Source organism: Anas platyrhynchos, chromosome 3 (assembly GCF_047663525.1).
Source record: "Anas platyrhynchos isolate ZD024472 breed Pekin duck chromosome 3, IASCAAS_PekinDuck_T2T, whole genome shotgun sequence".
NCBI classification, from domain to species: domain Eukaryota; kingdom Metazoa; phylum Chordata; class Aves; order Anseriformes; family Anatidae; genus Anas; species Anas platyrhynchos.
The window spans coordinates 92,990,313-93,014,469 of record NC_092589.1 but is presented as its reverse complement, the minus strand read 5'-3'; the positions used below and the strand labels follow the sequence as shown (position 1 = coordinate 93,014,469).

The window sequence follows — 24,157 nt, the reverse complement described above, 5'->3', positions numbered from 1 at the left end:
TTTTGTAGCCCTCCTTTGGACGTTCTCTAATAGTGTCATGTCTTTATACTGTGGCACCCAAAACCACACACACAGTGCTGGAGGTGAGGCCGCACCACCACAGAGCAGAGTGGGACAATCCCTTCCTTTGATCAGCTAGCAGTGCCGTGCTTGATGGACCCCTGGGCACAGCTGACCCTTTTGGCTGCCAAGGCATACTGCTGGCTCATATTCAGCCTGCTGTCAACCAGAACCCCCAGATCCCTTTCAATAGGGCAGTTCTCCACTCTCTGGTCCCCCAGTCCCTAAGTTTATCCAGAATTACCCCACCCCAGGTGCAGAATCTGGAATTTGCTCTTTTTCATATTGTTGGTGATTGCCCAGTCCTCTAATTTCTCAAGATCTCAATATATATTACATTATATATATGTGTATATATATGGTAACTTTCTTACAATTTTCTCGTAATTTCTGGAGGATGCAAAAGAAAATAAGTAATCACCTCACATTACATACTGTTTGAAATGTGTTGCCTACTTGTATATTCCACTAATGACACAAACACTTTGTGTTATATTTTGTTCTTATGATTTATTTGAACTTCTTTTTCCCTGCAAAAGGCAACATGAAAATTATTATATCTTGTGTTAAGAGCACAAATAACTAAATGAATTGTCTTGACCTCCTGAAGTTATGACAGAAGCCTTCATGAAATAGTAAATGGATGTCTGCAGCTATTTTATCAATATTCAAATTAAACACATACTTCAGTGATACCAAGGAGTTCTGATTTCTAAGTGATTAACTACTCAATAAGAAGTTTTCCATCAGATGAAAATCTTCTTAACAGACTGAGTTCAGACAGCTTTCTTATTCATTCCTTTTTGAGACATCTGCAAAAATTATTGGCAAAGACCTGGATTATTTCAATTTTCGAAGATAGAAGACTGGAATACATTGAACACTGAAGATGTGAGAGCTGTTACCAGCTCTTAAAGAATACAAAGGATAAAAATTAGGAAATAGTATTGATATATCAAGATTTTACATGAAATTGTGTTCCCACGTTAAAATGCATTTCTATTATCACTTTCAGGAAATTCAGGTGGAATTTGCCTGTAATCACAGAAGACAAGGAAAGTGCTGTCACAGCTCAGAAATCTATTCTTTTGCCAAACTACAAGTGACTTTCCTTGATATGTCTATTAGGGATCATATTGCCATTGATTTAAGACAGTTCCATAGGCTAAAAATAGTAAATGAAGGTACTAGATGTGACTAGCTCTTTAGTGGGTTGAAAGAGTCATCCTTTTTAATCAAAACCTACAAAATTTTTACTTTAAAGAAGGATGGGATACAACTGTTTGACACAGAAAGTGTAGCTGACAGCAGCTAAATAATCTTTGACCAAATTTAATGTCAAATAGGTCTGTTTCAGTTGTAATTCTTTAACATCAAAGGTATCAAGTTCTCACTGGTATCAGAAGCCTCCTAAGATATCTCCAGTATCACCATGAAAACTTTCCCTTATATTTCAGGTCCTGTGGCTTTCTTATGAAGACAAGGGAATCTGCTCCGTAAAGTCTGTAAAAGACTGCTTGCTTATTTAAAGAACATCATTTTGTGACAAGAGTTTCAGGTGGAACAGTAGGCTGTTGAGGAGGGAAGCTAAAAATATTTTAACTCTAGAAACCAACTGGTTGAATCCTGCTTGACATCCATGTTTTAAGAACTAATCAAAGCCTACATATATACACACCTAAAGCCAAGCCCAAGTCTTTAAAGATATTTTGGCATATGGAGCCTTTGATTTCCCACTTACAGTGTGAGGAGAGTTATGTCTGCTAAAGTTTTCTGTTACGGTGTTCTGCAGACCTGATGAATCATGGAAAATATGATCTGGTGTCGAGTGGTTAGCTTCCAGGCAGACACACTTGTAGATGGAAAATATGCCATATAACAAAATGGGCACATTTATCTAATTTCTATCATAATCAGATTCATCTGACTAGCCATGAACAAAAATGTTGTCAATCATGTCTTTCTGGTATTCCAGAGACAGGAATTGGATGGACATACAGAGGCCTGTCTACATGATCTCATGAAGTACTTATAAATTCAATTTCTATTCAAAGTTGGTGGGGCATTAAACAGATCCAGTCTAAATGGTATGATGTTAAACTAATATACAGGTAGCAGTACTTGTCACAAATGTGTTAATTCTCATGCTAACACATTCACGTTATTTATGATTTCTTCACACACTACTTTAAGACAAGTGATTTCTCAGACAAAGCTAAGAGCATCACCATATGTCACTGATCATGTGAACATGCACAGAGTGGCACAATCTTGCAGCATCTAGTCAAAATGTAAATCAAAATGCCCATGACAGAACACAAGTCTTGTAAGGAGTGGCTGAGGGAGCTGGGGTTGTTTAGGCTGGAGAAGAGAAGGCTCAGGGGAGGCCTTATTGTTCTCTACAACTGCCTGAAAGGAAGGTGTGGGGAGGTGGGGGTCAGCCTCTTCTCACAGGTAACTAGTGATAGGACTAGAGGGAATGGCCTCAAGTTGAGCCAGGGGAGGTTCAGATTGGAAAGTAGGAGACATTTCTGCTCAGAAAGAGCAGTCAGGCCCTGGAACAGGTTGCCCAGGGAGGTGGTGAAGTCTCCGTCCTTGGGGGTGTTCCAGGAAAGGTTGGACGTGGTGCTTAGGGACATGGTTTAGTGGGTGATATTTGTAGTAGGGTGATGGTTGGACCAGATGACCTTGAAGGTCTCTTCCAACCTTAATACAATCTATAATCTGGATTGTGATTTTAAAGTTATCACATCATGAATCAGCCATATATTCTAGCAAGGCAAGTAACATTTATATTATGGGGTCTGGATTTACTTCCAAACGTAAGATTCTCAAATCTGTTCCAAACCAGATAAACCCTGAATTTAAGATTTTGCTCAAGAGAAATCACTTTTCATAGATATTGTGGATTTCTCAATATGCTGAATATATGCTGAGTATCCAATTTATAAGAGGATGTTTTCTCTCACATCAGACAGTCATCAAAGAAAGTGGCACCAAGATGAAGTCTTTTGATTAGGTGTGCAACTGATCCCATTGAAAGTGAGGGAAATTGTCGTTATGTAATCACATTTTTATTAATAACAATTAGTATTTGTTGCCAAGAATAAGTTACTGATACTTAATGAATGCTCATAGTGCTGATATATATAAACACATATTTTAAAATTGTTCATTGCAAATGAATCCTGAAGATTCAATTTGCACATTGACAAACTGAGTTTTCAAAACTAAGTAAAGTTGAGATTCATTTGAGGAAAGAAATTTTATTCTGGGAAAAGAAAGAAGAAAAAAAAAATCACTGACAACATACATATTCCTATTTCAGAGAAACAAAATCGAAGATTTATGTTTCATGAACACATGTGATCCTTTTCAAAGGATCTTAGAAAAAACATGGAGTATCTGTGGTTGGTCTTAAGATACTAGGCAGTGGATTTAAAACTGCTGATCAGAAGTATCTGCATGTACAGTATCAGAGTTCTGTTCCCAAGCATTTTCATAAGAAAGAGTTTGTGCTGAACTGCACTGAGTTAAGGACAGTTGGTTCTGCCTGTCACACAGCCCCTCTGGGTGATCTGCTACTCCTTGGCAGAAAAACAATTTTGGAACTTACCTTTGTGGGACATGATTGCTATTGGATATAATTCAGTATTTAATGTACGGAGCTTGACAGGTTGCAATAGCAGCTAATTCACTGAGCCTCATGCCCTTTATGATACTGGCTTTCAAAAGCAGTTGATCTGAATTATCAGACACCCCACCATTAGAAAAGGAAGTAAATAAAGACCTCACTGAAGCAGCCCTGGAAATCTTAAAAACCATACAGCTAAAGAATGGAAGAGTGAATTATCACTTGGCAAGCAGAATCACATCGCAATTATCCCACGAAGACTGCAGAAGAATGTGCAGCAGGAATTGCAGTGAGTGAACAGAATCCAAAGGTCATACAGCGAGTCTGAGGCTAATTCAACATAGGACAGCTTGATCTCTGGTCTCCTATACTATTTAATAGTCATGGTTTATCTGTCAAGCACTGAACTTGTCAGAGTACAACAGAAAAAAACTAAAAGAAAAGACTACATCAGTAACTTCATGGAAAATCGGTTTCTTGCAGAACATTCCTGGAGCTGCCTCCAGTGTCCTGAAGCAGGCTTCCTAACTTACTCTGATGAACAGGTTTTTGCTCTACTAAATTACTGTAGGTTTTACCGGGGGTGGGAAGGACTCTTTTTACTTCCTTATCTGATTGTTCTTTCTTTCCTCAAATACATTCTGTGTTCACCGAGAAACAGTCACATTCTTTGATTTGTGACAGTCAATTCTGCCTTTTTTTTTTTTTGGCTTTGTTATTTCTTCTCTTAAACTGAACATTGTGCAAGTACCTCTTTCACTGTTGCCATGAAACAACTGAACAGTTGGCTCCAGGAAACTAATTCAACAAAGCTACGTGACATCAACTTTCTGCAAAACTTATCTCTCAAGTGTCAAAGTCTCTGGAAATTAATCTTTTTCCATGCTCCACCTTGGTGAGTTTTTTTTCTTTTCTTTCTTTGCTACCTTTAATTCAGCTGTATAATCCACTATGTACAGCCAAAGAAAACCATTTCTGGTTCTGATGATTCAGGCCGTCTCAGAATATATTTATTACTCTTCCTCTCTAAATCCTTTCTCCCCTTCCTTTATTCGTATTGCAGATCTGATGTGATGTGTGCAGAGCACCAAGCTAAGCTGGGTGGTGGATTCTGTTCTCTGCTGTATTATGCATGTAATGGTCCAGTGGTCTCAAAAGCAATGAAAATAAACAGCAAGCTACTGCAGATTTCAGGAGAAGAGCTTATGGAAACAGCAGAAAAACATGAAGTAGAGACACACAAAGTAGGTTTTCTGATCAAAGATAGGACAGGCAAAGCACAGTAATTACTAACTTCAAATTGTAACACAAGTACTTGGGTCTACTTTCTGAAATTATATTTTCTGATAGCAGTAAAGGTATTTAGGTTTTTATTGAAGTTCTCCAACCATTTCCTTTCATCACCTATTTAGGTGACCAATATGTTAACAAAATTTCAACCTCATATTTCCATGAGATTTTCCATTTCACCTTTACCACATTCTATTAATTTTGAAGGTCACAATAGCTGCTAATTCAATTGAGCTCTTTATGATATTATATTAGCTTTTGCAAGCCGTTGATATGAATTATCAGACTTCCCACAGTCACAAAAGAACTAAGAAGCTCACAATACTGCAGTGAAATATGGAATGGAAATATAAAGATACTGTTTTTATTCTACACATGCTGTTGTCCAAAAACATTAATGGTGAAAGAAAAAATATTTACGAACACGCTAAAGATATTTGAAAGATAACCTTTTCAAAGTTTTTGCATTCATCATTATTCTTCTGAGTAGTTATTTGGTAGTTGTGCTGCCATAACCCGTTTTCTACAAAGTTTTCAATTTTCTGTCAGAATAAAAAATTATAGCCTTTGAATTATAGCACAGAAAGGATAAACAGAACACAAACAAACAAACAAAAAAACACATCAACAAACCAAACATAAACCTGTTTTTACTTTTTTTTTTTTCATGGCTCAGTTTTTATTCACTGATGAAAATAGGAAAACTTTCATGCTCTTGCAAGAAAAAGAGTTTAAGTTGATCTTGGTTGGACTAAATATGGGTCTTTGTAGAACTGCACACGGATTTCTACCAAGAGGGAACTGAAGTCAGATTTTGTTTAGCAAATATCACAGAATCACAGAACAGTTGAGGTTGGCAGGGCCCTGGAGCCCATCAGGTCCAACCCCTGCTCAAGCAGGGCCACCCAAAGGGTGCCCAGGCCCAGGTCCAGGCGGCTTTTGAAGATCTCCAAGGAGGAGACCCCACAACCTCTCTAGGCAGCCTGTGCCACTATTTGGTCATCCTCATCATATGGAAATGTTCCCTGATATATTAAACAGTTTTCACAGTTACTGTCATTTATAAATAACCACAAAGCACACTAAGTATGTGCAGATAGCATATGAAAAATGTTTTTGTTTTTTTTTTTTTTTAAAATTAGGTAAAAATATTTTTTCACTGAGCATTTAGTACATAAACTGGTACTAAGCTGGTTAGAGAACCTCACTTTAACTTCTCATTTCATCCCCATTCTCTATTAAATGGGACATGGTACACCATAGTAGCACTGACCTCACCTTCCCACCACCAGGGCCACTGCAGACACCTGGAACCACAACCACCACATACGCATCTTCTGCCGATTCGTGTGAAAGGAGCAGATTAGTAAAAACACACACTATTCTAGGTGAGTGAGCTGGGCAGCTGCTGTATGGCTAAGACTGCCTGACAGAGCAATAGTGTAGCTGATACGCAACATACATGTGCATACATCTGTTAAATTTAGATTAAACTGGTTTGGACTGGGAATTTTTCATATAAGTAGACTATGAAAATAAAGATGCAAATTTGCAACAGTGGACCTGGCAGAAGACATTGCCTTCTATCTGAGTGAAGACTGAAAAACCCTCAGACTGGGTCTCCCTTGTCTTTTGGAGGACTGCTCTACTTGTAATGCTTTACTTGTAATGCTTACAAGAAGTTGTCAAATACAGGGAGATGTTAGAAGATGTCCCTATCTTTCTTCCATGGCTCATTAAAATAGAGGGGCAGGCAGTCTCTTTCTATTCTGCTCACTCTGCACTTGGTGGGTTGGCAAGCTGCAAAAACTTGTAAAAGCTACAGAAAGAAAGGGAGAATAAACACAGACCACAAGAAAAGAGAATAAACTGCTATGAAATTGAAATATAGTGTTTTTGTATGCTCTTTATATGCAATTGCATATAACCATTTTATTACTATTTGGAGGAACAAAGCCAGAAAAGAAATAAAGACGTAATATCAATATTGCAAGGTCTGTAATGGGAAGGGAAGGCAAGGGAAGGGAAGGGAAAAGAAACAGTGTTGGTCAGATTCAATAAGGAGCATTTCTATTATTAGTCAAGACACTACTTTTAATGACATTTTGCAGTATTTCCACAGACCACTTCAGCATTTTTCTCCCTCATTTCTATTTATTTATTTATTTATTTGGGGGGAAGGGAGGGGCAGACACTGTCTGATTATATCCTCTCAAAAATTCATGAATCAAATGTTAAGAGGGAAGACACTTTTTGGAGAGAACCTTTTAAAGCTGAGAATGAAAATATCCATGTTACAAGCAAGAAACCATGGCACAGATAAATGAAGGTAATGGAGAAACTTCTACAATCCTAATGCCATGCAAAATGACTAAGCCTTACCACCACAACTCACAGAGTTAGAGTCCTACATACTTTTGGTGGACTAAGTGAAAAATAAGGTGCATAAATATAACAGTATAGTATTAATCTGCTGCTTTGGAAACTGTAACAGCTCAGCAGGATTTCAATGTACCACTAATGGAGCCAGAAGAAAGAGCAAAGAACTCTATTCTGGAAATGCAGAAATTATGATGTATTTTCAGAGGTAGCAGAAAATACAGACAAATGCAGGGATCCCTGTTGAAAGTACATTCAACAACAACAAAATCATGTTCAGTAGGCCACCTCTGCTGTGGGATATGATGATAACACCACAAGTTGAAAGAGTTTGTGGCAAATGTCGAGTATAAAATATTACTTTCTTTCCTCATATAGTTCTGAGGAAGAGTATTAGCATACTCTCTGTCCAAGATTTTATTTTATTTTTTGTAAACGCTTCCATCTGGATCAAGTGTAAGGCTGAAGAACATTTTTATTTATTTAATTTTTATTTAAAGAACATGTAGATGTTCTTTTTACAAGAACATTTTTATTTAACTCATTTAATTTTTATTTTGCTTTTCCAGATTAGTATTTCGAGTATATTTTCAGTGTTGAGCTGCCCTATCCCCCAGTCTCAGAAAACTCTCCTACCTGCTGTTAGGTGACAAAGTATTTTCTTTATCCTGTTCTCCCTCCTTTTCTTAAGTGTCTTCAGCTTCTTAGTGTATCTATAGTGACCAAATGACTTCATCACCTTATTAATGTCTCTCAAGCCTGTTTGGGTTCCTTCCCTCCAGAGTGTCAACCACACCACACAGCTTGGTGTCATTGACAAACTTGCTGAGGGCACACTCAATCCCACCATCCATGCCACCAACAAAGACATTAAATAGTGCTGGTACCCATACATATCCATGAGGGACACCACTCATCACTGGTCTCCACCTGAACATCAAGCTATTAATCACACCTGTTTGAGTGTGACCATCCAGCTGAGTGGTCCCTCCATGAAATCCATGCCTCTCCATTTTAGAGAAAAGGATGCTTTCCTTTTTTTTTTTTTTTTTAAGAGTTAAGAATAACAACTCAATAATTTAAAACTCAGAAAAGCCTGCAATGATAAATCTTTTTGTACTGTGTTGCAAAACAACAACAACAAAACAACCCCACACCAGTATATTCCCTGTTATATGAGAAAACAGATACAAACAGACAGGTATCCAACAGGGACTAGGCTTCTGCTGTTAAACTTGGAAAGAAAATTTTCAGTGCAGTACTTTGCCACATCATACATTTTTACTAAGATAAATATGGGGTTGATTTATGCTCTTTATTTTGCTGAAGTTCACCAGTTGCTGAAACAGATTGTTGATATTAATAAAAAGAAAAAGTAACTGGAGCTATGATTATTTCCATAAGATAGTATTAAGAATAATGCCATGTGTTAGAAAATGTTTTTGCAAGTCAGATGAATCTATAGTTTTCCATTGGAAACTGCAGCCAGCAGCTGGTATTTTCAGAAAGCAATCATTGTAATTCAAACAACTTTCAGGATTGTGATTATCTGGCCAAGATTTCTGGTACATCAAGAGCTTTAGCAGGAGTTCTCTGCAGTTGTCTCATAAATGTTAACATTTTTAAGCTCTTAGATCTTCAGTCGCTATCCTAAAAAATCTGCTGACAATTACCCAGTTACATCCTATTATGATTGGTAGAGACTAATAGGATGCTTGCCTTTATTTGCTTGGTTTATTTCCCATATTTGCATATTCTCCATCGTATCCAATGTGCAAGATTTTTTTATTATTTGTTTACAACGCAGTGGTTTTATTTTGTTTGTTACAGGCTTCCAGGCTCTGAGGCTAAAGAATTCATTACAGAAGAAAATCCTTGGTACAGGGCACTAGGGTTCACTTAGGAAAATTGTTTTCACTTGTGCAATTTCATGCCTAAAACCTGAATCTAACAGAGAGTTGGAAACTAACAGGGGCTTGGATTTCTCCTTGGGCAATGTCTCAACCCTTTGCTCTGCTTGATGGTGTATTCAGCATTTTGCCTAATTCCACTGAAGCACACATAGTCGCAGGCTTTAAAACATCCATCACATTCTGATCTACACATTTGTAGAACATACTTTATTGTGCTACTAGAAAATTCAATCTTTAACCACAACTTTCCCAGTAGCTAAAATAGCTAAAATATTTTTGATATATAAGGACTTGCAGATTTTATTTATATAATTAAAAAAATGTTAAAACAAACAAACAAAAACGCAATTCAAGAAGAAAAACTGACATTTTACATTATTCAAGTGAAGCTGTCTTCTTGTCCTCAAAGGGAAGTTTTCTATTTTGAGGAGCATCAAAGCAGTGACATTGTAATATTCACATTGTAAATCTTCCTCCTCCTAAAACAACAATAGTTTAAAGTTTTATATAAACACAAGCAGCAAAGTTCGATGAAGATGCATGAAAAGGCAAATGTCAGACATTCTTTTTAGAAGTTGTACACCTCAGGATCCAGAAATGAAACAGCCCCTCTGTTTTTAATTGCAACGCTCTTGAAACCAAACTGTTAAGGCAGCACAACCCTGGGCAGTTATCCTACCTCAGGAACAGAGGTGACTTCAATGGTAAAAGACCTAACTAACTACTGCTTATTTTGTGCTATAAAATCAAACCCAGTCTTCTATGTCTCTTTCTTAGAGGCTATGTAATAAAGCTCAAGGAGATTATTTAATACCTTGCCCGCTTTAGTACATGGCATTTCCCGTGGAAGAACGCAAGTGAGCCAGGCTCAGAAAATCAGACTGCCGTTGCATTGCCATCCTGCCTGGGGAGACACATAACATTTCTGCAGATGACTTGATTATCAGCAAATTAGCACGAACAGAACAAATGGCAGCAACTGAGGCATTACTGAAAGAAGGTGTTTCCAGCAAATGCCATAAATGGAGAAGGAAAGGAAGAAAAAACCCCCACATTTGTCACCTGTGCAACAATGGTTATCTTTGAATGAAAAATGACTCAAAGGAGCTGGGAGATTAGCAGCTGAATAGGTTACAGGCTTTAGAGACAATCAATTTTTATACTAATATTTTCAAGCGGAAAATGAAGGGAAGAAAGCTTCTTCCTGCAAATTCTAAACTCATCATTATTTCATTTTCTGTTATCTGTTCTCGTCTAAAATGGTGTTTGTTATCAAATTGTTTCAATTCTCATAAAGATTACTATTACAAGAAAACATTCATCCATGTTAAAGAAAGTGATTTAGATGCCTAATGCTAAAAATGTCAAAATTTCATAGGTCTGATTTACACGAGGAGAGAAAGAGTTGTCTACTTTTTTTTTTTATCCACTTTTTTTTTTTCTTTCTCCCAGAAATAAAGGCATAACTTCTTTAGAAGGGCCTATGCATGCAAGCCTTTATATCTAAATGCTACAGCTATCTCATTTCTAATAACCAAATGAAAAAAAAAAAAAGAAAAAAAGAAAAAAAAAAAAGAAATCTTTGTGCAATGCCTAAAAACAATTATTTTAAATAGCTCGTGACTAGATGTGAGTGGATATGAAAACAGAATGAAGAACATACTAGCAAACTGATGGCTCTTTCTAGTATTTTTATCACAATTCTTAACTGTTTTCACAGTTATCTTTCAAAGCTATTAGAGTCCAACAGACTTCAGAATGTACTTTCCTAGAACAGACTCATGAAATATATACCAATACTCCTATACCAGACCCTGTAGGAGTTCCAAAGATCCTGATTTTGGGTTAAGTGGCAATTGCAATGGTAAATAGTTTTATAGAGACTGGGACACCAGCTGTTACAATTGGTTGGTGCTGTGATGAATTATTTCACTATCTCAAAAAGCTCCTTCTTCGCTTGTTACCTTCCCTCTAGATGTAACTAAGGTGTGTCTTAAGCTGTCATTTAATCGCGCTTTTAATCTGTTCCTAATCAGTAATCATAGAAGACTGCTGTGATCCTTTGCAATTTCACAAAGGGCACTGGAATGGTTTGAGATGCAGGTCATTTTTAACTGATGAGCTACATAAGTGAACAAACTAGGAATGGGATGGATCCCAGTTCAGGATCTGATGTAGCAGAATGCCGGAGTCCTTAGTGTGGCCAGCAGGTCAAGGGAGGTGATCCTCCCCTTCTACTCTGCCCTGGCCAAGCCTCACCTGGACTACTGTGTCCAATTCTGGGCACCCTAGTACAAAAAAGACAGGGATCTCCTGAGAGTCCTGTGGAGGGCCACAAAGATGATATGCGACCTGGAGCATCTCCCCTATGAAGAAAGGCTGAGAGACCTGGGTCTGTTCAGCCTAGAGAAAAGACTGAAAGGGGATCTCATCAATGTTTATAAATACCTGAGGTGTGGGAGACAGAGGGATTCAGCCAACCTCTTTTCAATGGTTTGTGGGGAGAGGACAAGGGCAATGGCCACAAAATGGAGCACAAGAAGTTCCACAACAACATCAGAAAGAACTTCTTCGTGGTGAGGGTGACGGAGCACTGGGACAGGCTGCCCAGGGAGGTTGCGGAGTCTTCTCTGGAGATATTCAAGGCCCATCTGGATGCCTACCTGGGCAGCCTGCTCTAAGGAACCTGCTTTGGCAGGAGGGTTGGACCTGATGATCTCTCGAGGTCCCTTCCAACCCCCAAAATTCTGTGATTCTGTGATTAACACAAAGCTTGTGAACTATGCATATGCCTTACACTCTTACAGTTAGATGTATGTAAAGCTTACACACTCCACTGGATCTAGGACATGATTTCTAAATTGGATGAAAGTCTAATATTAAATTATCTTAAAGCTCAGTTACACTGACCCTTGCTTCTAAGATGGTAAAATTCTTCCAAACAGTTCAGAAGGGCAGAAGAAGGATTAGTACAAAATTGCTTTACCACTTGTGAGCCCAGCTGCTCTTCCCTCCTGTTTTCCTTCAATTTAAAAAAACACTTAAGCCAGTATGAACCCGATATGTAGTAACTGATAAAATAAAATGGCATTAGATTGGGGATATTATATTCTCCATAATTTTATGAACCACGAAGGAAGAAAATGTAGGAACCACATGCCAGGTCCAGGTGACTGTGCAGCTAATATAAGACTGGATTTGTTCCCCTCTCACTAGATATTTTTCAAACCTATACAAATTCTGTGCATGATGGCACAACTGGGATTTCTCAAAAGTCCAAAGACTGTAGGAAGAAGATAAAAGGTAACAACAGAGAAAATGCTTTATCAGAACTTCAGGAAGGAAAAATCCACCTTTCCTGGTTACATTTCTTCTGTTGGCCTGAAGTTTTTTTCAGAAGAAAAAGTACAGAAATGAGGTGTGGTGAGGACACAGAGCCTAAATAACGACATTAATAGTTAGTAGAGAATAAAGAATGACTCCTTCCAAAATCTGTGAGCAAAGTGACAATACTCACAGACAAAAACTTTGTCTGCTGTTAGGAGTTCCAGGATGAGTACCACTGACTTAACACAATTACAATAATACAAAAAAACGTGGAACCCTACCTCCAAATACTGACTGAGAGCACATCAATCTGGCTCTAACTTCAAATGGATCCCTCAAGGGATGAAATATCTGAGTCATTTCCCAGCTATGGATCAGCAGTTTGTCCAAGTGAATCTCAACTTTACATTAGACTTGACCTTAAGAGACTAGCATGGATGGGGAAATTTTATACCATGTCTGAATACATGCAATTATTATTAAAACAACTATGTTTACAAATAGCTGGTTTTTATACTTGTTTACAAAAAAAAAAAAAAAAAGTTATAAATTTAATTACTAAGCTAAAAACTTACTACAAAATTAAATCAATGGAAATATGTCTAAATGTATTTATTTATTTTATATAATGGTTTAGCTCCAAATTTCATCCTGCTTCAAGCGTATTTTATTTATTCAGGTGTATACAACTCCCCAAACATAAATGATTATTCAGAATAACCTACAGAATTTTGCTTTTTATTGGAAATCCTTTTTAGTTTGACTTGTAGATTCTGCTCACACTGCCAGAACATACTGATTCTTCATTTAAAAGACACTTGTATATCAATGCCTATACTTGGCATAAACCGCATAAACTGTATCTGCTTATCCAGGCTTCTCAAATCTACATCATCGATGGGAGACTTCTAAGTTTGAAAAGCAGTTAAGAGGACAAGCACAAGGATTTAATCCTTCAATATTTGATAAGGAAGTTCCATAATATTATTATTTTTGTCTGCTTCTTTGAAAAATAATGAAAGAGCTTTCAAAAGTTTCTGCTCACAAAATCTGCAGTCTCATATCAGCAAATCAAATATTTATTCTTCTCTACTGCTATGTAAAATAGTTCCTTTAACTCTGGTTGTGTGCACATCTATGCATACAAATGTGGATATGCCTAGGATCATCAGTAACTCTCGTGGCCATGTTATTTGAAATCAAGTGAAGGTATGTCACACCTTGCTACTTTTCAGAAAAGTGAGTAGAGTCGCAGATATGCAATATTGGTCACATATGCTACATCGGACAGTATTACAGATGTCAACTCCCTGTTCTGCTTCTTTTCCTCACTCCCTTTCTTGTGGCTGCAATACTTCACAAAACTACCTGAAGCATACATGAGAGAACGTAGCCCACTGGAAATCCAGTCTGACAAGGACAACCGCTCTCCTTCTCTGTCTTCTGCTGAAGCCCCAAAGGAAGCTCCCTTTTCACTGAATCTGGAGCATGCTCATTCCTTCTATCCTGTGTTAATAAGGAAGGAAATTGTTTCACATTGTGCTTCAGAACTGCAACGTGAAATTGATGAGAGTTTCTAATAACAGTGAAAAAGAGAAGACAAAATACACTTCTTTCTTATATCTACCTTATATATGAAAGCTTCTTTTATAATGGGCAACCACCAGGACTGACAGGCAAGTCAATTACACAAGGTTATAGGAAGAGAGCTATTTCCAGGAAGAGGTAGGTGGATGTACTTGAAAGACAAGACCATACTGTGAGTATTAACCACATACAGTGAGAAGCTCCAAGATAATATGTAGGACAGCAAAAACAGAAAACAATCTGCCTGCCAACTAGTTTGAAAATCAATGGTGGACTAAACTGTGATTGTTTGCCCTCAAGAACCAAAGGCTCTCTCTTCTCAAGAACCAGAGCCATTTGCTTTGAAGAATGTTTCTATATTGCACAAATATAAAGGCTGAATGTGCCAAGAAGTTACAGTCTGAGCCTCACTGAAAAACTGTGATGATTACTTTATGTAACAGCAGTTATATAGAAGAGACACTGATCTCTGACTTCTGTGGTCATCTCCATACTCATCCATGCATAGACTGATTTCTAAAAGCCTTTGTGTGACATCAGTTGTAAGATATGTGCCAATATATAAGTTATATAAAATATTTATTTAAAATATAAGCCAATGATCAGAAATTCAAATATTACATCAACCAATAAAAAAATTCTGCAGTTACACAAAAAAAATTTCATCAACAAAAAATCCCTTTAATCATGCAACTTAAATAATTAAATATTGGCAGCATAGGTGACTTTTTTTTTTTGATCGCAAAACTGTCAAATACTTTACTTCATTTTAAGTACAGTATTTCCTTCATACCAATTACTTCAAAGAGGAAAATAGTTTAAATAATCTAGTTTCCTTAGGAAAAGCTGTGGAAAAAAAATCAGTGCTGAAACTATTCTGGAATTCAGTTAGCTGTATGTACATTTTTTAATGATAAACAGGTACCAACTTTCCTGCCATTTAGAGATAAAATGAAAGATACGTGTTGTCATGATACTTAGAGATGATACATGCTATGTTTTTTTTTTCTTTCTTTTTTTTTTTTTTCTGTTTTATAGCTTGTGCGTTTTTATATTATTTCACTGTACTTTATTTCAGTGGTTTTGGAATTAAATCCACTGAATGTATTTATTTCCTCTTGCCCTGGCCACATCACATACACTACTGCACTCGTTAAAGTGGACTATTGAATTCCACAGCTCTTTGAATCCTCATTTCTAAGAAGAAACAGATGAGGTAGGGCTGAAGCAGGCGGGTGTTCAAGAAGTGGATAATTCTATAAACCTGGTGATTGAAGAGTCAGACTTATCTCAAGGAAAGCAAAACAGAAGAGACCAACAGTTGAACGAGGAGGAAGAAAGTCAAAAGGCTGCAAGATGGAAGGGCAGATACAGCTTCCTGTTAAACTTTGTTTCCCATGTGAACATCTGGGAGTTGTTCTGGCCATGAGAATCCTCTGGTCCATTGATCAGCTCATTAAACTTGCCTGGCCCAGGTTATTAGAGTGAACTCACCACTTTGTTCAGTGATAGCTGGATATTCCACCTACATCACTGGAAGTGGTAACTGGAGTACATAAAATCAGATTTTTACCCATTACATTTACAGAGAAGATACACTAAACAGATACAATATTTTAGTTTATATGTGAAATACTACTTTACAATTGCAATTTGAATTCTGATAAAATCTCTTACTACAGAGTCAAAATCATGAAGGTGACAAAAAGCTTTGTGTTGTTTGCTCCCCCACTGTATCACCATGTGATTACTTACAGATGCAAAGCAGAAAAATATTAAGTATTGTTATCAAGTTATACTTTACAAGGTTTGCGTAGTCCTGTATTCAGAGTGCAAGATTATATACATGAGTGAAAGTACTGAGTGCATTAAAGCTAATTAGATAACTCCTTTTTACATTGCTCACAAAAATAGTATTTCTGTTGAATTTTATTTTATTAAATAAACCATATGGGAAAAGCTAGCCATTTCGTACACACAACATGCTATACAGGCAACTAGAGTATCAAAGCAATATACAACACACAGTGTTATTTAACTTCTGGCTGAATTCTACTTTTTTTCTGTCCTACTTTGCTCTTAATTTTTAAACTCATACTTTAAAAAACATTCAAAATCTGAAGTTAAAACTCGTGTTGCCATTTGATCTATTTTTGTTTGTTTGTTTGTTTGTTTTGTGTATGTAAATACACAAATAAATGTGTTTTGCACTAAATCAATAGATACAAGTTTAGACATTGGCTCTAGTTTATGGCATCAAATTAATTATACATGTATGCAGTTCACAGAATCACAGAACAGGACAGGATGGAACAGACCTCTGGTGGTTATCCAGACCAAACCCTTCTGTGCAAGCAGGGCCACCTGGAGCAAGTTGTCCAGGACTATGCTCAGATGACTTTTGAAGTCCTTCAGAAGGGAGACTCCAAAACCTGGCTGGTAAACACGTTTCAGTGGTCAGAGTTAATACATGTCCTTGAACACATTATCTTTTTCTGCTCACAGAGTCTTTCAGGTTTAGGAATCACTCTGAGGGAGGAGAAAATGGGTAAAATAGCACTTGAATTCTGTAAAAAGAGAGGATATGGGAGTAAAAACATCGTGTTTTTCTTGCTGGGTACCTCAGACTGAGACTTGAGTGTAGAGAGAAAAGCAAGCATGAAGAACTGCCCTTCCTCACACACACTTCTGTATATGATTTCCATTTCCTAATCCTTTTTTTTTTTTTTTTTAAATGTTGTAAATAGTTACAGACTTGTTTAAAACCCCATATACACAGTATAAACATTATTGAGGAGATAAGTAGATCTTCAACCTACTACAGATATGAGATTCTATGCTACTAAATACGATTGAAATCATTGCCTCATGGAACCTGGACCAACTACATTTATTTTCAAAAACAAACACACAAAAAAAGTCTGACTTCAGTGATATTAGTCAACAATGCAAGTCAGAAATGTTAGGTTATGAAAAAATTATAGAACTGCTAGTAAAATAAATCTTTAATGTTTAAGGTTGTATTACCATTATTACTCAATAAATCAGGTATTCAACAAGTGTGTCTCAGGGAACAAATGCAGCAAAATCTCAAGGCTGGACCGGTAAAAGATAAATGCCTTTAACAGCCTCCCACTTTGCTCCTGGTTTTGCAGCTTTGCCAAAGGAGTTGACCTTTAAGTAATGTACAGCACATACACAGGCAAAATATCAAATTAAACAGATGATTTCCTGGTTTTAACATACGGCATTTAAATATTCTTTGATTGAACAATTTATAAAACTTTTACAGAATACTAAAAAAATTTGGAGACTTTAAAAATGTTAATCATATAATTAGCAGTCAGAGTCATACTTTCTTTGTGCATGCAAGACAGTGATATTCTAAACCTACCACTATGAACTTTACCGTAATAGACAACCATCTGCCGTCATGTCAGAACAGAAACATTATGCTTCTCTCACTTGTGTGTAGGGAAATCACGATGAAGCAGATAAAACAGCTTAGCTAACAAGGAGTTGTTTCATGGAGGAAAGAACATACACACTGCATATTAAAGTCAAAGCTTATTTATCCAGAAAGAAAAAGAAAGGTGTATTTAGCCATGACGTCTGGGGTTACCCTTCACTGTATTCCCTATTTATGCAATCCTTTCTTTCTGTTGCATGACTGCTCAGTAATAAAGATTAATTTACACTGGCGGCAAATTTTCTACACTGCATTTTAAATTAGAGTTTTTAAAATAAAGCTTGTAGCAACTTCTCATTTCCAGGCAACTTTGGTAAGTCATAGTTAAAAAAAAGAAAAAAAAAGGGAAAATATTGAAAGTAGTATTAAAGGGAACTGGGGCTTCAGATGGTTTCACATGTATGCTTTAGACTAAATACTCACTTTGGCATACATCCAGCATTGATATCTTCAATTTCACTTTAGCAAATACACTGATTCGCCTACATTATTTTCTATTATCTTGGAAAAATGGAAATACATTTCTACTTTTTAAAATTGCCATTTAAACATATTACAGATTTTAGAAGTATCTGATTAAACAGAGTAAAAACACTACAAGAAACCTGGCTTATACCTAATGTACCCATAATGATGTTTCTGACTTCAACATATTTCTCACAAGGGCAGAACTAGCTGCTGTACTTTATTCGTTAAGGAACAACCTAATAGGAAAAGGCAATATTGAATATAATGTAACACTACCAAATCAAACCACGTAAGTGAGATAATGACATTCGCTTGCTTTAACTCTAGGAGATGGTCTCATATGCCATCAGAAATATACAGTTTCTTCCGAGAAATGAAGTCATGCATCTTAAACCAGATATAAGACAAACAAATGCACGGGTTCTAATGCAGTATGTTCTACAATAATGAGTTCTTCCCACACTTTTTGAAGAACTAGACCTTCACCTTCAAAGCATTGTAATGACAGGACTGAGTGTTTTCTCATCTCATTTACATTAAATTATCAGTCTTGTAGAAACGTCAGGACTAAATAAAATCACATTATGCTACAGTTGCTTTTCAGCCACTAAATAGAGAATACATCAAATCTGATCCTGATCTACACGAGCACAGAACGTGGCAGCACCTGATGCTCCAGGGAGCTGCCAATAAGCCTGTCACACACCGCAGCCCGGGCTGACCCAGGAGTGCCAAGCACAAGGCAGGGAGCTATTCAGTGTATTAAAGGTGAGGCTGTGTAATGTAAAAGCAGAGTTCTGTGAAAAGAGGAACTCCTTAATTTGTCTCCTCCATACAATGGGAAGAAAAAAAGAAGATAAATGCATTTCTTTCAGTGCCAGAACTATTAAAACACATCCTTTGCAGAAAAATGGATCGCTGCTCAAATCTGTTCATCAAGCATGCCTGCAAGCTTCTGCAAAGCAAATGGCACCTCTTCCAAGTTTAGAAAAAAAGAGAAGATATCTCACAGAAACTAGACATTCAACCATTAAAAGGTTATATGATTGTATAGTTGAGGTTATATTCTCAAAAGGAGTTACCTGCTACATTTTTTTTTTTAAAGTTTGTATTCTGATTTTACCAAATGGAATAGCTACCAGTGTGTCTAAAGTAGGATACTTTGGTCCTAATCATCAGAGATTTAGTTACAATGGTAACATCTTGTGGTAGTCCTCTGCTTTTAATTTGCTCTTAAGGTAGTTGTACTGGGTTTACACTGCAGGGTTTTGAACTGTGTAGAAGATATCCAGAGAATTCAGTTTTAACGTTGATAAAGCTGAATATAAATGATTTAATGTATTACAGAATTTGGAAAGCCTGAAAGGTGTAATATTCTCTGATACCTACAGCTACATACTGCAATTATTTTTCTGAGCTGGCTGTCATTGGTTGTTTTCTCATGTAGAGAGTGTACTACTTTTACACAGTAATACTAGGTGATATTAGCTCAGCTGTACTGGCAGTCTGGAAAGGGCATTTTTAACTCCAGTTGTCTGCATTTCATACCCAGGGAAGTTCATTAGGAGGATGTTACAGTTATATGATCACAATCTAGACATTTCTTTCTTTTCCTGTACACCAGAGATGACATTTAATACTAGGAGAATTATCCAGTACCATTAATAACCCACTGTACTCAAAAGTTAAAACAGCTTCTGAAGACAGCTATAATATCTATCAAAACAACAACAACAACAACAACAACAACAACAAAAAACAACAAACCAACTTTCTGAAAAGTGGTAATGCAAAATAATTAGAATTACTAAAGAGAAAACTTAGCAGTTATTGTTTAGTTATTTTATAGGCTTGATTTTTACGAGGAAACAAACATTGTCCAAAGATTTTATTTTATTTAAATTCTAATTAAATTATGTTAATCTGATTAATCTGTGCACTATAAGGAGTAGTAATACAATAGAATTATAAATGTACTTCAGAGTAAAAAAAAGTATTTTTCAACAAAGGACCAGGTACAGTAGCAAAAAGAGAACAATCTGTAGAAGCTAAAAAAAATATCTTTTGAAGAAATATTGTCCTTATTTTCATAAATTAACTTTCTTCTCTTCCAGAAATACTAGGTTTCAAGCCATGTATTAAAACTGTGAATAATGTTTTGCACAAATAACATTTTTTTTTCCATTAATTCAAGTCTGTTACTCTTACTAATGCACACATCAAAAATATTATTCTAAATACCTCAACTAGTATACTTTGGAGTTACCACACCAACTCAGATGGAAAGCAGAGAAACATAATGATCATTAACTCTTCCCCTTTTCTTGTTCCAAATGAACGTAAGACATGCATTTCACAAATAATATAGAAAGAATGAGCCACAACTACCTTTTTCGCAGAACCGACCAGTGAAGTGCAGTGGGCAGTCACACTGAAATGAGGTGGCCCCACTAGGCAGAGAGATGGGATGACAAGTTCCTCCATTGCGGCACAATCCCTCCTGGCATACGGATGGTAATTCAGGGGAACTTGGAGAGGGCACAACAGGCTCAGGCAGTTCCGGCATATCGTAAGAAACCGTAGGGAATGCTGTTGGCAGATGTGTAGGTACAGGAGTCCTGAAAGGATAAAGACAAAATATGAAAACAAAGCATTTCAAGACCTGCTTTTGCCACCACACTTCAGCTTAATTTTAAAACTGTAGCTATTTTTTTAGGAATTCAGACTATATTTAAGAAAATGCGAGTGCATTAGTAAATCCCAAATCAAGTCCTTATCCTGAAAGCTAGCAAAAAAAATAATGACGGTGTTTTTCCCTGTGTAGGAGCAAGAAATAACCTCCATACATATAGCACATTTTGTACAAACTGTCATAATTCCTTTTTGGTGAAAGTCAACAGTGGAGTGATTAGCAAACACAGGCTTGTATTAAATATTTTACTGCTTGAAGCTCCCAATTCTTGTAAAGAGGCATTCTAGAAGACAAGACTTCCATACAAGTAGATTAAGCATATATATGCATAAGAAAAGTGCCTCAGTGCAACAATATATTATCTTTTATATTTAGTTATAAATAACTATACATGAGAGGACAAGAGAAACAAAAAGAGAAATAGTTTTCTTTTCACTTCCCCCCTCAAAATTTTCGTGTTCAAGCTGACGTTATCTTTCTCTCCTCAGCTTTTGAGCTCTCACATTAACTACTAGACTGATATGTTAAGCCGTTTCTTCCTTTTAAATTATTTTCTATCTCAAGGTTGTTATTTTTATTATCTCAAGGGCTAGAAATGAGTTAGCAATGACACTTGTTTGTCCTAGTTACCAGCTTTGTTTATTACTGCTTTTTGTTTTCATCCAGAGCGCCAAAATTGTGGCTTGCTAAAACCATTCAAATCTAAGGCTATTGATTTACTAACCAGAACAATTTATATGTGTGACACAAAATTACTATTATAGGGGCAAAGCAAAAAGAATCAAAAGTCACAAGAAGGTTCATGGCTAATTAATATATGGTACCCAATATGCTTCCACAATTAAAAAAAAAATCACTAAATTTTAAATAAGAGACAGACAATCTTCCTTCATTTTATGAAGGTCAAGAGGTTCTGCTCTTTCCAGAACAGAACTTGAATTTTCAGATTTCATGTAAGTAATCTAACAAAATACCTTACTGCTTTTACTTCATTGGTAATTTTCAGATTTCTGAATATTTCTCTTATGTCTCAGTGCTGCATCAAAAAAATCATATTACAGAAAGGCAGACTAGGTTTAATGGAAATGGTAGTCAAGTTTTGACCAAAAAAGAACATAGAGAATATACACTTCATACAATGATTTATAAGCATCACACTGGGATGTCAGCATTTCTGGGAATGTATTAAAAATCAATGGTCAAATTCTTATTTATTTTGGTGAAAATGGTATTATAAACCTATTTTAAATAATAATAATAATAACTTGTTCCTTCCTGCACACTTTGCTCTCTCCTTGTCACCCGTACTTGTATCAGCTAAATCTTCTGCTTCATCATATCATAGAAGTTGAGGCATGTCTTAAAAAGAAGTGTTTGAGAGGTATGATGCATCTTGAGAATTGAGTGTGACTGCAGAAGCAAGGTAGATGGGGAGAGAGTGGTGTGATGGGATTCCAGACATCATCTTCTTAAATCTTGCTTCCATATTTTTTACATATCTTGTTTAGTCATGACTACAAGAAAACTTATTTTAATAATTAACTTTTTTGAATTTGTGTTTTATAAAGTGCTAACAAGCTTCACCATATTATGAACTAATAGAATGTAACACGTCTAATTATGTATAGCATGTATAGCTCCTTATTGAAAAAAAAAAGTTCTCTGAATCATCAATATAGCACATGTAGAACCTGTACGAATACAATGATATATGCTGCAAGGCAGGCAGGAAGGAAAGGCAGCTGGATGGAGAAAGGACAGAAATCACTCAAGACAAAGTAAATATCTAATAGGACTCAGAGAAAGGGACAGCAATTGAGAAAGGAGCAGAGCCCAGGGAAAGAATAATAGGGGCACAAGGCTTACGTGACAGTGTAGAAGAGATGTGCAGAGTGATGATACAGGCAGCATTAGAAAGGGATACCGAAGCAGAGAGAAAGACTGCCACAGATAGCTAGAGAGCAGTGAGATGTAGAAGAGAAAAGGAGACATTTGGGAAGCAAGATCTGTTTATAATAAGGCCTCTAGTTGTATAAATACTTTGAAAATAGGAACCCCTTGTGTTCTTCCAGGAGAAAGAAGGTAATCCCCAGGTATGGGTGTGTGGGAAGTTCTGCTTCTGGCAAGATATGATCCTTACGGATCTGCAGGGAAGGGGATGAGGGTCAGTAACTAGCAGACTAAGCACTTCTAGCTATGGGATCCAAACCTTCACGCTGCCCTTCTTTGTACCTGTGCCAGCCCTAACATCTCTCTCCTACTTTCTGCACACTCTTTTCCCTTCCAGCAACTGTCTTAAAGCTGAGGAATCCCTCCCATCCCTTACTGCTCCCTAAACATAATTTAGACAACAGCTTGTTATAGCCCCCCCATCACTTGTGTTAAAATGTGGCTTACAGAGAGGTAAGAATGACAGGTACAAAACTCTTTATCAAGTCTGACTGCTTCATTAACCTCTTGACTACAAAAAGGAAGTATTCTGTATATTGCACAGTAACGACATGAATTCATATCAACGATAAACAAAATTTGATATAAATGGTAAAGAAAAAATTTTTGAAATGAAAAATGACTTTGTGACTGCCTCTACCTTCTGTTTTCTACCGACCCCGTTTCACAAAATTCCAGAAGGATGTAAAACTGCATCTAAATTTAGTCAGTTACATTTGCTTGACAAAGCAATTCATCAGAACCAGAACTGCTTTTTATTAAAACTCTTTTCCAGTGCCCCACTCCATCAGTCATTCATGAACAGCATGAAAGGTTCAAGATATTTATAAAGTTTGTGGGATTTACAGACAGTAGAGTACCTTACAGTGCTCAGAAACTTAATGGGACGTCATTAATACAAACAAGCAAAAGAACGTTGAAAAAAAAAAAAAAAGAACGAAAGATTGAAAATGAAAAAGAAAACTTTCAAATCACAAATGACATGTTTAAAGCATAAACAGAAAGCAGAGGACTAACTAGAACAGTTTCAGAAACACACAGTCATGCTTCTTATAAAACACTTTATGGAGATTAAAAGGCTATGTTGGGTTATACTAAGTACAGCCAGCTCTAATACATCTTTATGCCCTACATATATGCTGTAAATGTGAACTCAGATACCCAAAGACATCTGGTCATAAATTTCTCTTTAGGCACCTAACTAGACTTTCATATCTTACTGCAATTTTTAAGGAATGCCATCTTTATATTGCATGCTTGGAAATTTTATAGCACATAGAAGTCTCTGCTCCTTGCCATTATGCTCTATCAAAACAAAAACAGAAAATAAGGTTATGAAGGAGGTTTGGTGATAGTTCTTCATTAAAAATAAGTAAAAAAAAAAAAAA

At 36.5% G+C, this 24,157-nt stretch overlaps 1 protein-coding gene and 1 long non-coding RNA gene across 2 annotated transcripts in view; both read right to left on the bottom strand.

Annotated features, from left to right (window-relative positions):
- EYS (eyes shut homolog) overlaps window positions 1-24,157 on the bottom strand; it is a 530,119-nt gene that overhangs the window by 191,685 nt on the left and 314,277 nt on the right. Inside the window, exon 17 of the mRNA XM_072035108.1 lies at window positions 20,516-20,745. Within this exon, the coding sequence (XP_071891209.1) occupies window positions 20,516-20,745 (230 nt within the window). The remainder of the gene's footprint in view (window positions 1-20,515; window positions 20,746-24,157) is intronic.
- Window positions 8,986-11,131, bottom strand: LOC106017501 (uncharacterized). The gene is made up of 3 exons (XR_001190994.5): window positions 10,940-11,131; window positions 10,091-10,180; window positions 8,986-9,755 (listed from the first exon to the last, which is right to left on the bottom strand). It is a non-coding gene; the product is annotated as an uncharacterized lncRNA (long non-coding RNA).